The following is a 16,896-nucleotide window of genomic DNA, read 5'->3' as shown; positions in this document are numbered from 1 at the left end:
TCATCTTGTTAGGGAAATAATTGTCCTAGACTCCTATATATGATGTGCATGACCAACCCTGACGTCTGTTATCTCCTTTAAGGAGATAGGCTGCTTCAGCCATAATGTTGTTGTTCCCATTCTATGACCGGGCAACCCTAGCTCATAGATGGTTTATTGTTGTGGGCACACTGGGACACTTCCTTCTCGGTGTTTGTGGACTCCAAGGTGTGAAATCTTCGAGGCCATAAGTGTCAGACGCAAGTAACTCAGTGTTCCCAACTGTTTAGGCTATCTTCTCAATGTTGATTACTCTCTGTGAAACCAGTTAAATGGGCTAATGAGAGAGACTGCTGTGACTTGTGACGTGAATCCTCCGGCCGAACCTCCTAAATAAACCATCAGTGTTTGACATCAAAGCTCCTGCTCTTCCCGTGTCTCCTTCATGAGTCGGTGACTCCCACTGCATTGCTACATAGAAGTTTTCCCCACAGGAACCAATTTGCTTGTACTGCATTTCCTCCTTAAAAACCCTGAAGATTGTTCAATGAGCTTTTTCGTCAGAATATCTTTTCACAGTTCGGGAAAACATGAAAGCTTTCACTTACCACATCCAGAATGGCATAGAGCAGCACTTCCAGAGAAACCTGTGTGGGGCGCTTGTAGTTTTTAACGGGGCGGGTCATTGAGTACAGCTCATTGGTTTTGGTCAGCTGCAGGTGGTTCAAAACATCCTGATAACTGCAGTTATTCTCAGGTAACACCCCATCTACAGCAAAAACATCAAGACATTCAGAAAATGACTCATTACATAATAAGGTAATGTGGAAACATGCTCCACATTACTGTTTGTCTGGACATTCAGAGAAAAATGACATTATTCTCTGTGGGTAGGTTTTCATTGCTTCTGAGTGTATCATCAAACCAGAAATAAACACCAGCTCACAAATATCTGCAGCAATATCCTGTGGTTGTGGTCACTGAAAGGCCATTACGAGATGGGCGTTGGCAGAACTGCAGGGGTTTTATCCAACCAGTCCACTAATGACTTTCGAAAGTGATCATTATTACACTAATTCAAGTTTAAATGGGGCTCTCCATCAGAGAGATATCTGCTATTAACGCCAAATTGCATGTTGTTGAAATCATGCACCCTTTTCCGGCTCATATCCCGGTATATAAACCTAATTGTGTAAGCAAAGTTCTCAAAGTACACTGTTTTTTTTTCTTTTAATGTTCCTATAATAAGCCATTTTTTAAATGTCATTAAAAAAGAAAACAAATTATATATTTACAATTTTGATATGCTTACTTCCTTTCTTTCTTTCTTTTTTTAGTACATTTTGGTATTACTCTGGAAACCGAAAAAAATGCTCTTTAAATGAGCAGAACCAGAGGACAGTCACTACATAAATAAACAGGCTTACCTGTGAGGAAGAGCAGAAAGATGAAACCAGTAAGCATCATGGCATCAACAACTGTGAGAATCCAAACAGAGTGAGATGTCTGCACAGGTAATGTCGTCCTCTCAGTACTGTCTGGAAATGTCCCCAAGTCTCCCACATACCGGATGATGCTGATGTGTCACATTATTATGACAGCCAGACGTGGTCACTCCCACAGTGGTCGTCCCAGAATTCATCTGTGTTCTCATAGAGGAAAAAGAGGCTGGAAACTAAAGTGGACTGTTATGATGTTTAAGTAAGTAAGTGACTAATAAACACTTTGCATACTCCAGACAATGTAATACATATACAAATACATATACATACAAGTCAGTAGCACCTAATTTAGTATAAAGTTAGTACTATTGATAACATTATATACACTTGATGATAATGTTTTAAAATATCTGTTACCATTTGTTTGAAAAGGGCATTTGAATACACTTAATTCAAGATAACACTTTTCATAAAAATACATGTTGGTTTTTATTTTTGTGATCTTCAAATAAGAGTAAAGTTCTGGAGCTACCTTCAAAGTGAAATCACTGCTTAATTATCAGATTTGTAATCATCGCATTTGAAGAAACAGAACATTTAAAGGTCCCCTATTATACTGTTTTTCATCAATATATATATTTCATCAATATATTATAGGTGTCAGATATACAGAACATGTCTCTGAAGTGTGTTTCAGCCCTGTTTCAAAAGTGCTGATTCTCTGTCTGTTACTTTAGATGAAAATAAGGAGCCCTTCCCCACACCCCTCTGAGAGATATTTGGTTAAAAAGAACACAATGGTGCTTTAGGAGGAGATTCAGGTGATAAGGTGGGGGGGTGTTACCTTGGTTGGTGATTGGCTAATGGTTACACAAGCCAAAACAACGTTATGACATCATAAAGTGGCCAAAATCTGATCAGATCATTTTCAGACAGGTTTTTATAGAAATGGATCAGGAGAAAAAGAGAAAGAATCTTTGTTCCTGGAACTTTCAGAATCTCTTTACACAGAGGGGACACATATTTATGTATAAAAAACATGAAAAAGTGGATTTTGCATAATAGGTGACATTTAAGGAGATATTGAGAATCCAAAGCATAAGAAAAGGATGAGCTCACCCTCTTGTGGCGGCACACATACTCAGCCAGAGGACGCTGTTGGGGGGAAATCTGGTGAAAGAAGTCAGGTACACATTAGAACTATTAATTGACTTGATGGATACAGTATTTTTTTTATTTCCTGTTAGTGTAATCATTCAAGAAAGGATTGATGATGTCAAATGAAGGAATGTTTTTTAGGAAGTGTCTGATTAATGATTATAGGGCATAATGAAATGATTGGATACAAAGTTCTCTTTCAATTCTTCTGTTATATATTGTGGACCTTTTATGCTTATCATACTCTTTTTCTATTAATCATGTAAACCTAAGAACATTAATAGTGATAGAGTAATTACTTTTTTCCCATTTGACTAATTAGCTATAACTTTGTTCCTTTCAATTTGTTTTATGAATAGTCGACGGCCACACTGGGAGTTCTGTGAGGTCCTAAAATTAATCAAAAACAATAATTGGTTTGCACATTCCCTCTAGATTATGTTATTGTGATGTGACCACACTATGGTTAAATACAAAATATGTTATTTTGATAGCAAAAGGGATTTCTCAATCCATACAAAAATAAAAGACAATGTTTGGTGGCACCATGAACTAATGTAAGACCATGGGTATTGTTTTACTCACCAACAGTCTGCTTCTGCCGGTTAGACTATTTCTTTTAAAACTAATTAAAACAGTTGAAAACAATTAATGAAGCAGTTTCACTTTAAAAATAAGTGTTTCTTGACTGCTGTAAAGCTGCTGCTAACACTGAAACCAGTTTTCATAGTGTCTTCCCGTTATAGTTATAGAGGCTGAAACAAAACAAGTGGTGTAATGAGGCAACAAAAGTGAGCCATCACTTATGTCATTATCTATAATATGTTGTGCTGCTTTGAAAAGTCAAATTGTCTGCTGTGATAAGGTCTACAGTTGAGATATTTCAGTCTGGACTAAAGTGATTGATGTGCCAACATTGCCTGCGAGCATGACAAAAAAAATATCCACTATGATTCGATGTGCTGAAACAATGTCCTGAGGGGACTTCTGAGCGATGAGTGTGCACATAATTTTGTCGGCTCTTATTATTTAACACCCTCCTTTCTGATTGCATTTATAACATAAAGGATATCAGGCTGGTGGGGACGGCCATGATTAGTTTAAAGTGTCGGAGTGACAGATGGGCTGTGAGGTAAAAGTAGACAAACAGGACATGGGGGTAAGATCCATTGCTCTGAGTTAAAAAAAAGAAAGGATGTCCGTGATGGATGGAATTGGAGACTGTAAAGTCTCTCTTTATTCTCTTACATCGGTTGCCCTTGTGACTGTGGTGACTACATCGAGGTGCATCACCGGACACAGCTGCACTTTCATTAATACAGTTAGGTAGTGAGTGACGTGGGGGTGGGGACAGGTGGGCAGAGGTCTGGTGACAGCAGGGCTAAAGAGGAACAGGGGAAACTAATTAGGGCGCAGCAGCCAATCAAAGAACGCTAAATACATCTGTGGATTTAGATTCAATTACTTTATTCTTTCCATTTTAAGACATGTACAGGTCCTAATAAAAATCTATTATAGCTTACAAATTGATATTTCATTGTCGAATGCTGAGTCTCAATTTGCACATTTACTGTATGTACTGACATTTGCTGCTTTGAGTACACAAGTATGGCAAAATGCACTATGATGGTGCATTTATAATGGGCTACCAGTGAATGAAGCAAGTTATACATGTATCCAAATTGAGACACAGCTTATGATTCCAGAAGGTTTAAAGCAGCCATTGTTTGAATCGAAATTCAAAAATGTAGATTTTACTTTCACGCTTTCTTTAGTTTACAGCCCTATTCAAAGTCCATGCCTTAAACTGAGCAACTGGTAAAAATGTATTAAGCTTTTAACAACAGTATAATTCTTTGCAAGACACATTTACAGAATCATGTAACTTTACTTTCAAACTGGGAAAAGTCATCTAATTTGAACTACATAAAATAGATATGACAAAGCGATACTATAAATACAGAATGTGTGATTTTATAAGAGCACGACAATTGTGGAAATAAGGGTAAAACACAGAAATCTATGGTATTACAAAGTATTATTTTTCTTGTCTGTTCCACTCGATGAAGATGAGGGATAGAAACAGTGACACAGCAGTGAGATAGAAAATAAAGAAAGCTCTGTTGATTCTTGCCGCCCATTGGCCGCACTTCCCCACTTGGTGTCTGCAGTTCAGGTGTAGATTCAGAGTGTGCTGCAGCTCCTTCAGCTCCTCCAGGATCAGCAGCAACACGTGAGACTCTCGCCACTGAATGCTGTTGTTAACCTGCAGGAGTCCCAGAGTCATGTTAGAGTGGTTTCATGGTAATGTACTACCAGCAGGGTGGACAAAGTGCATGTTATCACACAGGATAAACACAGGTTTAATAGTGTAATGTAAAACATGTGTTTTCATGAGAATTTTAAGAAAACTGGCTAGAGAAAATGGGAATGAATGCATTTCTCCATCCACTATTGTCAGAGTTGGTTTATTGGTATAAACAATGGTGTTGATTCTCCAGTTGGGTGCCATGGTTTTTTTATGTATCTATTTCATAAACATTTTCAGTTTCCTAATTGCTCCCACAGATCGGACATTTTCCTGTCATCAGTGGATCTTTAGGTCACAAGTTTTAGTATTAAAAGACATAAGATCCTGCATAGATGCAAGAGAAACTACATGATTATGTCCACCTGTCTTGATCATGATTACTTATTGCTTAATTTGATCAACTATAGTGCTTTACCACTTCAGCCACCGGCAGCAGCTCATGTTGTTTCTCACTGTCAGACACTTTGCAGATGCATGGACAGCAGTTTTCTCTTTTCTCCTCTAAAAAGAAAGTACAATTATTATGATGAAAAAACTGGAGAGTGTATGTCTTTGTGTTTGAAAAATGAATGTGATTTGTGTGAAAAGATATGATCAAAAGTGTTATGTGATTTAAACTAACATCATTAGTAGAATTGTTTTCAAACTGTTAAGTTTGTGGATCACTCAATCATTTGGTTATCTGGGTCTTACCTGTGTTACAGTTATTGACTTTCTCCTGTTGTTCCTCCAAGTTGTTCTTCAGCCTGAGCTTCTCGTAGGAAGCAGAGTCTTTCTCCATGAGATACGTTACCAGAATCGTCTCCAGCAGGCTGAGCAGCATCATAGCAAAGATCACAATGCAGTAGGTCGCTGAAAGGATGAAACAGACAATAACAAGTAATGCTGTTTAATTCACAATCCAGTGAACAATACACCCTCAAAGTGTCAGTCAGTACCTATGAGAGGAGTCTTGTTGGACATGGAGGGAAGGATGTCATTCAGGATGAGCAGCAGGACGGAGATGGCCAGCAGCACGGTCACTTTGAAGCCCAGCTTCTCTCCTCGATGGTCTGCGATGAAGAAGGAGGCGATGTCCAGACTCAGGAAGAACAGGATGGGTAACAGGAAGTTGATGACGTGGAGGAGGGGCCTCCTCTTCATGGTGAACTAGGAAAAAGGGTCATGGTGATCAACAGGACATTTTGACATCTCTGGATTTAGAAATTCATCCTTGAGTCAAAGTGGACAATTCCAAATCTGATGAAATACCCTTTAAAGAGTTATCACAAAAAGGAGAATGGATGGACGAGACAAAAAACAACGTTAAAAAACGTGTAGCTGCTGCTGCTGCCTCTCAAGGCACTTGGATACTCACATCATTTTTACAGTAACTTGTTTTATGTAACTTGACAGTGTGAATAATGTCCCTGGTCAGAAATTCGCAAAACTGACTTGTGAATATTCGATGTCATTTACTTGTGCGCACAAAAACATAATTTAACCTATTCAAGAACACAAAATAGAAATAAATGCATTCACCCTTCTCACATCATACCTCCAGCTACATAGTGCATTATATAATCAATTAGCATCCCCTGTAATTACACCTACGCTCAATGTGTTCATATCGTATTAATCTAAGCATATGTTAATACGGTTAACACTGTTCACACAGCTCATATTACATACAGTATAAGCATATTCCTACCTACCACTCATGGTGTATTTCAAATGACAATTTCTCTACATTTTCCTCTGTAAATACTGTCTCGGCTCGTCTGGTTATATGCTTACATTTGTCTCAGAGCCTACGATAGGACAACATTTTATATAATATATATTCTGTATAAACTCACAGTGTATATGAGCTGTTCCCACTGTTTAATGCCGAAGGTGAAGTTGTTGCTGGAGATGGACAGATCGAGGAACTCCCACTCCCCCTGAGACTTCATCACCTCTCGGGAAAACTGGGTGGCTCGAGACGCGTTGGAGAAAGGGAAGATACGGAGCTCATCAACTGAGGAGAGAGGGAGGGAGTACTTTTCAGAGAACAAGCCAAACAAAGTAACCCGAGGCAGCCACACACACTCCCCCTCCTCACCGCAGTGTATCGCAGACCCAATGGAGATGGTGCACTTCTGTGTGTCGAAGGGGAACTTATGGACGTCCATCCTGCAGGTGCTGACCACCCTCAGGTCCTCTTCACAGGTGACTGTCCCATCGTTCAACACGTACATGTACGGATTCAGAGGGGAGTCATCCTTCTGTATCCTGACACACAAACACAAGTCATGTTTGAAGAACTGTAACTGTTCCAGATAAGCAGAGTGAATAGAGGATGAAGCTCCTTTACAGGTTAATGTGCTTGCTCTTCACAATAAAGAGAACTGGTGTGTATATTAATTATAGTGAGCACACAGGGTCTGTAGCATCAGCAAATATCAAAGTATTAAATTACAGAATGCACGTGAAGAAAGAAAAAACTCCCATTCTCTATCAAGAATTTCCATTCACTGCATTAAATACAATTATTCAAAATACTTTGCGCTAATTTTTTAACTTTGCTTTCTCAAACTTAAAGTCTGTTTTTGTGTCACTGCTTATGTCCTTCTTTTTTATTTCTCTATTCATAAGCACCAGTTTGAACCTGTGTGTGTTGTAGGCTCACATCTCATAGATGAACAGGTCTGGCATCCAGAGCATTTCTCTTGGAACTGAAATCGAATTTATTCCACAAAACTGATCGGGGTCCCATTTGATGCGTTCATTGTTCCACGTCTGCAGTAAATTAAAGGTGTATGACCAGAAAAATAAGTCCGTTTTAATAAAACAACAGCTAACCAACCAGTGTTGCCTGAGGTGATCAGAAAGAGAGATTTTGCGTTTAAATAGTAAAGACTCACCATTGTTGCCCAGACGAAAGGAATAAAAGTTTGTGTCTTCTCAATCTGGGAATAACACACACACATAAATCAGGACAGATCATATGCATGGCAACATTTAGCAGGTGAATCATACACCTACCACAGCCAGGATGGCGTAGAGGATGATGTCCAGCTGCACCACGGTTGGGTGTTTGTAGTTCAGCACGGGCCGGGTCAGTTTATACACGCCGCTATTGGTGGTGAGGTTCAGGTAGTCCACTACATCATGGTAACTGCACACTTTCTCAGAGAACGACCCGCCTGCAGTACAACGGAGAGCAGTTTGGTATTTAATCTTTCATAAAAAATAAATACGTTTTTTTCATATTTAATTTAATTTATAATTATTGATTGTTATTTGTTCATGTTTTTGCAATGTCTGGGTGTAGCAATTATTGTTGCTGATGATCAAAATGATGGATGGACAAAAGTGTGTAATAAATATATGATAATACTGTGTAAATTGACCAGCAAATAATAAATGTACACTGTTGTGCAGTTATGGATATCTCTTCACCTCCCAACTCTTTTATTTAACAAACTGTTGATAATTCTGTAGTTACTTGTTGAGATAGCTTAAAGATTAAATTACACTTATATTCACTATTGAAATGTATGCTTCGATAAATAGAGTGCTTTTGGATTCTTGGTTCATTAAGAAAATTACCTTCTTTAAATTAAGCATTATTTACTTCCTTTCAAGAACAGTACGTTATTTTTTTTCGAACAGCAAACTTAAGAAAGAAACCAAATAAGTCATGGCTTTGAGTTTGACCAAAGTTTAACCTTTTTGCTTCAAGATTAACAATTAAAATGTCAGTATGATATGAAATGGCTTTGACCATAAGCACAGGCTCCACTTCCTCACAGTTTATAAATCCGATACAAGCAGAGCTAGACTGATGGAGAATGTTATACTAAAGTTCATCATTTGACACTTTGATGTCAAATGAGGAAACAATAATATTTGAGAAACTTTTTGGAGGTAAAACACATAAACATGCTAATGCAGCACAAAGTCCTACCTGTGAAGACGATCAGGAGGAGAAAAGCAACGTGCGTCATGTCTGCAGCCGTGTGTGTGCTCCTGCTATGAGACCAGAGACTTTGAGCGGACACGGGCTGGGCTGAAGGACTGACCCCTGCCTGAAGTGAAAAACCCCTCCCACAATGCAGCATCATCAGGTCTTGGTTTGAGCCTCGAGTCAGGTGAAATTAAAGGTAACAATAAACCACGGGGAAAGCATGTGTGGAGGATTCATCCATCTGAAAGGACACATAATGTGGATTTACAGAAACTTATTTGACACAGGTGACTAACGGATAGTTATGTGAGTGCACACAGTTGCAAAACAGATTTCTACTGCAACACTTGCAGAGCAGCCCACGTCAAATGAGAAAGTACAATTCAATTAGAGTGGAACTTGATAACCAGAAGGAAGTGATAATTACATTCAGAACATTGCAGCCATTTAAAGCTACTTGTTCTAGTTGACTTCCCGCTTTCAGGCTCACCACAGCATTAAAGCTGCTTTATTATTCATGGAAGATGTGTTATTTTGAACAGTAAGTGACTTTGCAAATGCAAAAATGCTCATCTTAATGGACTGACGTTATTTCACTGAAGTTTATGAACAACTAATGATTTTCTTTTTTCATTATTCAATATTTCTGAACAATAATAATGGGTTTTAAATCCCATTCAATGTTTATCCTATTTTTGTATTCCCTAAATGAATCATTATTGGTACATTATTGGATGAATTTTCTGTCAACTGAGTAGCAAACAAGTTCTGAAAATATTTTAATTTCTGATGATATTTTTGTTATGTTGCATGCAAACCTTATTGTTGCAATAAACTGAAAAAATGGCACACTGTATAGGAATAGTGAATTAAAACGAGAGACTAACTATAGTGTCTATCTCTAAATCTGAAGGACATGTAAAGTATTTAACCTTTGTGTTGTGTTCGAAAGCTGTTATCGTTCATGGTGTTCGCGGGTCAATGTTGACCCATGATTTATCTCAGTCCAAAACACTCCAAAAATAATTACTATCATCCAATATTGTTACATCATAACTTATTATGCATTTATAACCGTACAATCCTGTTGTCATTTTATTTGATGGCCCCAAAACACATTACACCACATATTGCACACGTGCATGTGTGTATTCAGGTTCAAGCGTTAGTGTCATAATCTTTGTGAAAGGTTGAGTTCCCGTGGGGGGAGGGGGGCCAGAGACAGTGGAGACCAGGTGCATGTTGCGAAAAAAATTATTGTTACAGTGGATGAAGGGGTGGGGTGTCTAAAGTCAAAGATGAATCTTGATTGGGCCAAATATGACCCCGAGTCACCCACAACAATTCTGCTGGGACTCCCCAGACCCGAACATCAAATTATAGACTAGATCAGAGACCTTCCGATTTGGCTAAAATTGTAAAAATCTGTTTTATATAGCTGCTGTGGAGGATATCATTAAGCCTTGTTCCGGTAAAAAAAAAAACTAGAGCGTAGTTATTATATAATTTGAACTTGAAACGGGTCACGGGAGACCCGAACACAACATAAGGGCATGGTAATGGACATGTCTGTGTCATGTTTAAAGCTAATTTTGTTTGTACACTTGGGGGCAGTGCAACACAAATTAAACACAACAGCGACATATTATTACCTTTTGAAGTGAAAGAGTTGTTTGTGTAGGCCGGTTGGTGCTTAAGAGGAAGTTTACTGAAAACATACCTGCTGTGGCCTAATTCCACGCTTTTGAGAAGCATAGAGTGAAGAACAGTAGAGCTGCGGCTGTCAAACCGAAAAAAGGAGCTGCATGGTGCTCAAACAAGCTGAGGGGAAACTACAGGGTCAGAGATCGTTCTCTGTGAGTGGATCTTTTCACAATAAACACAGAGACATTCTCACGCCCATGCTCTATTGGTTACATAAACAGAGTCATTACTGCAGCAGCTACAACAAACAGTTTCCATTGTTTTTCTTCTTGTTTTATACTGGGTTCTTTCTATTATGTGTTATGTCTGTGTCATTTTGAAAATAAAGTTTTGGAACTGAAAGTTGGATGAAAATTATGCAAATTAAGAGACACATTTTGTATAGAAGATACATCTGTGCAGGACAAACAGAGTATAATATACATAAGGGAGGGGGGGAACTAAATAAACAATGTTCAATTGCAAACAAAGCTACGTAGGACAGATGTCTTTCCATCTTTGGGAAGGGTGGTGATTTCGAGTCCAAATAAGTTATTTTTACTAGTGACCAGGGTGGGAATTTCACGACGGCCACGACGGCCATGGCCGTCGTTGCCCCGCACTTTGGCCGTGATGCCCTGTGAAAAAAAATGCAATTCACGGCCAAAGTGGCCTTTGTGCCCCTGTCAAAAGTTCCAGTGTAAACAACGCTAGTGAAGTCATATTAGTGCGCGCAGTAGGATAGTCCCGTGCCTGTGGATCAGAGCGATTGCTCTGCTGTGATTGTTCCGTCAGACATGCCGTGTAAACAACGCTAGTGAAGTCATATTAGTGCGCGCAGTAGGATAGTCTCGTGTCTGTGGATCAGAGCGATTGCTCTGCTGTGATTGTTCCGTCAGACATGCCTGTAGGGGCCCGACAGCCTCCTCCTCAGCCGCGGGAACAAATCTCGAAGTTGCTTTAAAAGCGTCAGAACAGTGTTTTCATAACTGCATTATGCTGCGTTCACAACGGACGCGATGCGAACATTCTCATCGCTCTAACCGCTGGAGTTTCATCGCGGCTGTCAACTGTGTTTACTCCTGTCAATCAAACAGGACGCGCTGGAGAGGGGGCGGGGCTTATTTCAATGTAAATACTGTGGAGGAAACCAACTACGACAAAATTAACCTATTTTACCGTGATTTAATTGTAATACACGTTTCAAAATGATGCTGAAGTAACTACATACTGATACCGGTTAGTAAAAAACATGAATTAATGCTTTGCCAAGTCTGCAGACAAGACGGCAAGCGAAAAACCTTTTAAAATGCGTGTTTTCTGAATGGATCAATCAGGCTAAACTAACCTGTAGCTGCTCCGTCCACGCTCACAACAACGTCCTAAAGACAGAATTAAAGCAGCGATTGTATTCGCCATGACAGTCTGTGGTTTGTACATGTTTAACTTTTGTCCAGAGCTGTGAGCACACACACACACACACACACACACACACACACACACACACACACACACACACACACACACACACACACACACACACACACACACACACACACACACACTTTGACCCTTGAAGGCTGTTTCTTCTGCTCTGAAATTGAATATATTTGTTACATATTAATATAATTTTAGATGTTTTGATTTGATTTTGTGAATGGGAGAAGTAGATGGAAAACATCCCAAACACTAATTATTCAAAGTAAAGTATTTTATTTTATATACGGTAATACTAAGGAGGCATAGGCCTATATGATGATATAATGTTTGACATTATTGATATTAAAACAGTGATTTGTTTTTCTTATCAGAAAGTGAAGTTATTTATTTTGTAAGCTCCAAATCCAAATGTTTCCCTCAATGGCCTTTGTGCCCTGGCATGTGGCCTTTGCGCCCTGAAAAAATGTGTGACACCAAAGGCCAAATGGCCTTGCCCCTAAAATGACGAAATTCCAAGCCTGCTAGTGACAAAATACAAATTGAGCTCATTGGTGGGAAAATGCTGCAGAGCTGAGTTTGAAAAATGATTGTATGAGGCAGAAAGGAATTTTCCATGGCAGGACAAATCCCAGAGCAAATAACTGCACAGATTGATGAATCTCCAACCATTTAAAATGAAATGACTCAGTGACTGTTTAGTTGCAAAAACTTTATTGTCCGTTTGATGTTTTCTTTGACATTTTCACCCATAGTTCTAGAAAAGTGGGGGTCTTGCGGATTTGGACCCATTCCTTTGATATCATACTGTGACTGGTGCCAGAGAACGGCTTCATCTACACATTCGATCTGTGATCACATGACTGGTTGCAGCTTGGATATACTAATGCAGTCCTCCTGACCTCACAGTCCGGGTCGAGGGAGTAGGGCTCCTGAAACCGATAACACTGCAGAGGGATATGGTCCGGCTTTATGTGTGTGCAGCGATCCATCATCCAGTCTTCTATATGGGTGCAGGCGGACCTAGACTAACATGCTTACTCTATCGCCTCATGCACCACAAAGTGTGTTGTCTAGGAAACAGATAATAGTGCATTAAATGTTGATATTGTCGCTTTTTCAGTTTTTTGTTATGCAAGTGTGTAAAACCTTAACACATTTTCACATGTTTTCATCCACATTCTAGTAAACGACACAGTGTTTTGCAACAAATTAAAATTACGGGAACGGAGAACATCGACAACTTGTGAGCTATACATTAAAGTTTTACAAAACAAACAGCTAAAGGCTTCACAAACGAGGAGAAAGGGGCTCGTAGAGATTATGTTAATATGAACAAAATGCCAGCTAACAGTGTGGCCTAAATCTCACGTTTAGGTTCTCAAATTCACCGTATCATGTTTTCCTCACAATAAATCCCTTCCCAATGGCAAAAAAAAGATTAAACATAGAATTAGACACATTGAAATGTCTGGATTTGAATGCAACGGGCCAGTTTGAACTGCACATGACATGCAGCTCCGGCCTCGGTATTGCTTGGTGGTTCTTGTTGGATTCCAGTTGCACTATGATAATACTGACATGCTTAGAGGGAGCTGAAGAAAGAGAGTTTGGTGCGGTTGGTGTGTTTATAGAACCAGCTTAGGTGTTCAAAGTTCACGTTGAATTCCAGTTGAGATGACAATTTAAATGTCATGTACTTTCCCCTTCTAAGAGATCAACGTTCATCGTCTTACATTCTGTGTTTTTTTCCTTTATTTTCAGTCCATTTCTGTTCATTTTGGCCGCCATTTCCTGGCTCCTCTGCCGCCTTACAAGTCCAAGGCTGTTTGGAAAATAATGGCGGGAAAAGAGAAACATCTGCAGAGGTTGCATGCGAAGTGGAGACGGGCGCTCCCTGATCCGAAGAGACGAGTCAGCACGTTTTAGTTTGCCAAGGTAAGGTAGTCCGGTGTGTGCTGACTTTAAAGTAGTGTACAAACACTTGTTCAACATACAGTTTATAAGAGAGAAGAAGAAGTACATCAGTAATACATCAGATTGCCGATCACAGTAGCCCCTGACTGTTTGGCTTGTAAGAGAGGAGAGGAAAGGAGAGGAGAGGAGCAGCATGTATTTTTTAGAGATAGTGTCAGAATACAAAGCTCTCATTGGTTAGACCTACAGGTAATAAATAATAACATAGCAATGGGCTAAACACAACAAAAACGAAACAATAATGTTGAGCTAAAAGTGCACAGACGACATGTGATGCCCTTCTGTTCCTCTTTCCTCCTCTTTCTGCTCGGGAGGAGTTTAAGTGCCAGCAGCGACAATCAAGACAGTTGGTATAGGGGGGTGGGGGGGTTCCCTGCAGGACAATATCCAGCAATGCAGCACTATGGCAGGGTAAGCTGAGACTGGACGGAGAAGTCTGTGTTTCCGTGTGTGTTAGAGTGTGTTACACAATGAGTGGTCCGCGGCGGGGATGTTTGGGACTTTGGCCGTCCCGGTTCTCAGCCCCCTGCTCCTCCATGTTGATGTTGCTGGTGGAGGTGTGGTGGGCGGGGGGCTCCAAAACAGGCCTGTAGCCTCCGAGGTACATCAGACCTGAAGGAGAGAAGGAGACGAAGACACAGAAGAGGGTTATGTTGCAAAATTCAAACACACTGACAGGAATGTAAAACCCACCTTTATTTATCAATTAATACTTAAAGTAATGTCCCATACCAAACTGGCATAACATGCTGCTTTCAGCCTCTTAAATGTGGAGATGTCCTGCTTTTATATATTTTATATCATATTAAACATAATATATAACCTTGGACAAGAAGGACATCTTTCACTATTGATTGGTTAATCCTAAATATAATGGGCAGATTCATTGTTAACTCAAAGTATTGTTTGATGCAGCCTTACCTAGCAGAGTACTGTCTCACTATATTGTTTACTAATTTGGTTTATTATCATGCCAATACGTTTTCATCCAATTTCTTTCATCTGCATTTTCAGGTTGAATTAAAAAACCTACCTTCCTTTTTTTTTTTAAATAGTGACACAGTCAAGCAAACTTAATCTGACTGAAGTAGATGTAGACTAAAGCCTTACTTTAATAGCCTTATTACACAGAGAAAATGCACTAAAACACACACAAATTATATACAAATGATGTTCAACTATGAATCCCTTTTCAACCCCACCGTGTCACACTGCAGTCCTCCAGGCCTGTAACTGTAGTTAGAGGCATCTCAAAGGCTCACCGACCAACAAGAACTGAATAACAGTGAATATCAGCCAGGGGATCAAATTAATTATTGATAGTTGTATGTCTCGACCACGGAGGATATGAATAATGAATAGCATCGGCAATGAAAGCTGCCTCAGCTCAACTATTACTGTGCAAATTGAAAGTATGAGAAAATATCATATAAGGTAGGCTGTGATTGAGGAGAGATACATGCTGGACTAATAGAGAGAGACTGCATCAGAAGATATTTGATTACTGATTAAAACGGTATTGTGATGAACTGGTAAACACACAACAAGAGGATGATTGTTATGGTGCATGCAATCTACGAAGTATCCCCCTGGTGTCTGTTCTAGCATCTAGCCATAACTCCATACCTAGTCCTCAATGTGCACTGGGCACGACTCCTCATCTGTCCATCCAAAAGAAGGCGAAAGAAGGAAGAGAAAGACAAGGAGAGGAGAGAGATGGGGAAGAAAATGTCCAGGACAGCAAAAGATGTGAAGAATGACAGAGGGGAAAGGAAGAGAAACAAAGAGATAACAACACACTTTTACGACACAGAAAGAGAAAACATGTCACACCATCCACCATAAAGAACCAATGGGGGGTGTTAGGTTCAAGGGGGTGAAGGTAAATCAGGGTTTTGGAGTCTCAGCACTACCAGAAGGATGCAGAGCTAAAGGCTGTGAAGCAAGTTTGACCTCAACTGTTTAGAAAATAGTAAATCAACAAGAAAATTGGCACCTTTAGCTCTCATCGCAGTAACCTGCCGAGTGTTACAAAGCAGGGTGGAGGATAAGGAGAGGATGGAGGGAAGATGGAGGGCTGTGAGAATGAGTTGCAGATGTTTGGCGAAGCGGCTCGGAAGCTGGCAGACGCTGACATGAACTTCAAACTCTGGGATGGACCAGACTCTTAACTCTCTCACACTCAAACAGACCGTAAACACAGCATGCAGAAAGCTTTTTTCAGACACATAATAAGATACACGCACACACACAAACACAACGGCTCTGGCTAAAGCAGGGGAAGAGTGCTCAGCTAACCGGTGCTGAAGAAGCAATGAAGCAACACAACACCAAATAGGGTAGGGATGAAGAGAAGAAGGAAGGCTCCAGATCTTCATGCTAAGCAGAGATGCTAGTCTTGGTCGCTAACTCCTGCTAATTAAAACACAATTGTCTTGTTTCTATGTAGTTTTATATGCATTAGCATGTTAGCAAAGCAAGCTAATGTGTCAAAAAGCATTGCTTTTTACTCATGCACTCTTTCTCTCTTATTACCCTCCCCCTCATCTTCCTCACTCCCATGCCTAGTCCTCAGCTCTCATTGGTCCATGTTCGAGAGGTTGCCACTCACCGGCGAATCGGCTGTCGGGAGCCTGCTCATTATCCAATCCCAAAGAGGGCGTGTCACAGAGGGCGACGCCCTGATTGTTATTGGCCAACTCTGGACACCTGCTCCGCCCACCTGCAAGCGAGGGCAAAGGTCAAACAAGAGCAGCCAGGCACAGCAGGGGAGTGGGCAGGCGGGTGAGACGAGACTATAGTACATGAAACAGCAAGATCGGGAGGCGTGTCAACGAGTTGGAGGGTGGAGGGGTGATTTGGGCCATGCTGGAACGGCATGCGAAAATAATAAATTATAGCATACCTCTGCATTTCTAACACCAGTTCTCGACCTACAAAAGGTGAGGTTCTAAGCTTTTGGTGTTTTCCACTTCGCT

At 40.1% G+C, this 16,896-nt stretch overlaps 2 protein-coding genes across 4 annotated transcripts in view; both read right to left on the bottom strand.

The window, feature by feature from the left end:
• Window positions 1–587: 587 nt before the first annotated feature.
• LOC104957540 (5-hydroxytryptamine receptor 3C-like) lies at window positions 588–8,874 on the bottom strand (the record flags this gene model as incomplete). The annotated part of the gene is made up of 13 exons (XM_010785185.1): window positions 8,822–8,874; window positions 7,897–8,057; window positions 7,776–7,820; window positions 7,541–7,650; window positions 6,974–7,143; window positions 6,729–6,889; window positions 5,829–6,039; window positions 5,584–5,742; window positions 5,306–5,391; window positions 4,738–4,845; window positions 3,828–3,960; window positions 1,407–1,457; window positions 588–748 (listed from the first exon to the last, which is right to left on the bottom strand). Coding segments are annotated over exons 1-13 (1,596 nt in total), but the record flags the coding sequence as incomplete, so codon positions are not given.
• A 3,764-nt stretch (window positions 8,875–12,638) lies between these two features.
• Window positions 12,639–16,896, bottom strand: part of LOC104957539 (RING finger protein 157-like) — a 10,590-nt gene continuing 6,332 nt past the window's right edge. The window contains exons 4-6 of one of the 3 annotated variants that reach the window (XM_010785183.1): window positions 16,530–16,640; window positions 15,545–15,579; window positions 14,441–14,530 (exon numbers count right to left, since the gene is read on the bottom strand). In XM_010785183.1, coding sequence (XP_010783485.1) covers window positions 15,545–15,579; window positions 16,530–16,640 — 146 coding nt within the window. In that variant the 3' untranslated portion in view covers window positions 14,441–14,530. Of the gene's footprint in view, window positions 14,531–15,544; window positions 15,580–16,529; window positions 16,641–16,896 lie in introns of all 3 variants that reach the window. The other 2 variants (XM_010785181.1, XM_010785182.1) reach the window with 2 other exon arrangements.

This window comes from Notothenia coriiceps, unplaced genomic scaffold (genome assembly GCF_000735185.1).
Source record: "Notothenia coriiceps isolate Sejong01 unplaced genomic scaffold, NC01 NC01_scaffold00027290, whole genome shotgun sequence".
Lineage (NCBI taxonomy): Eukaryota > Metazoa > Chordata > Actinopteri > Perciformes > Nototheniidae > Notothenia > Notothenia coriiceps.
Note: the sequence above shows the minus strand (reverse complement) of the source record. Positions and strands in the feature narration are given on the sequence as shown.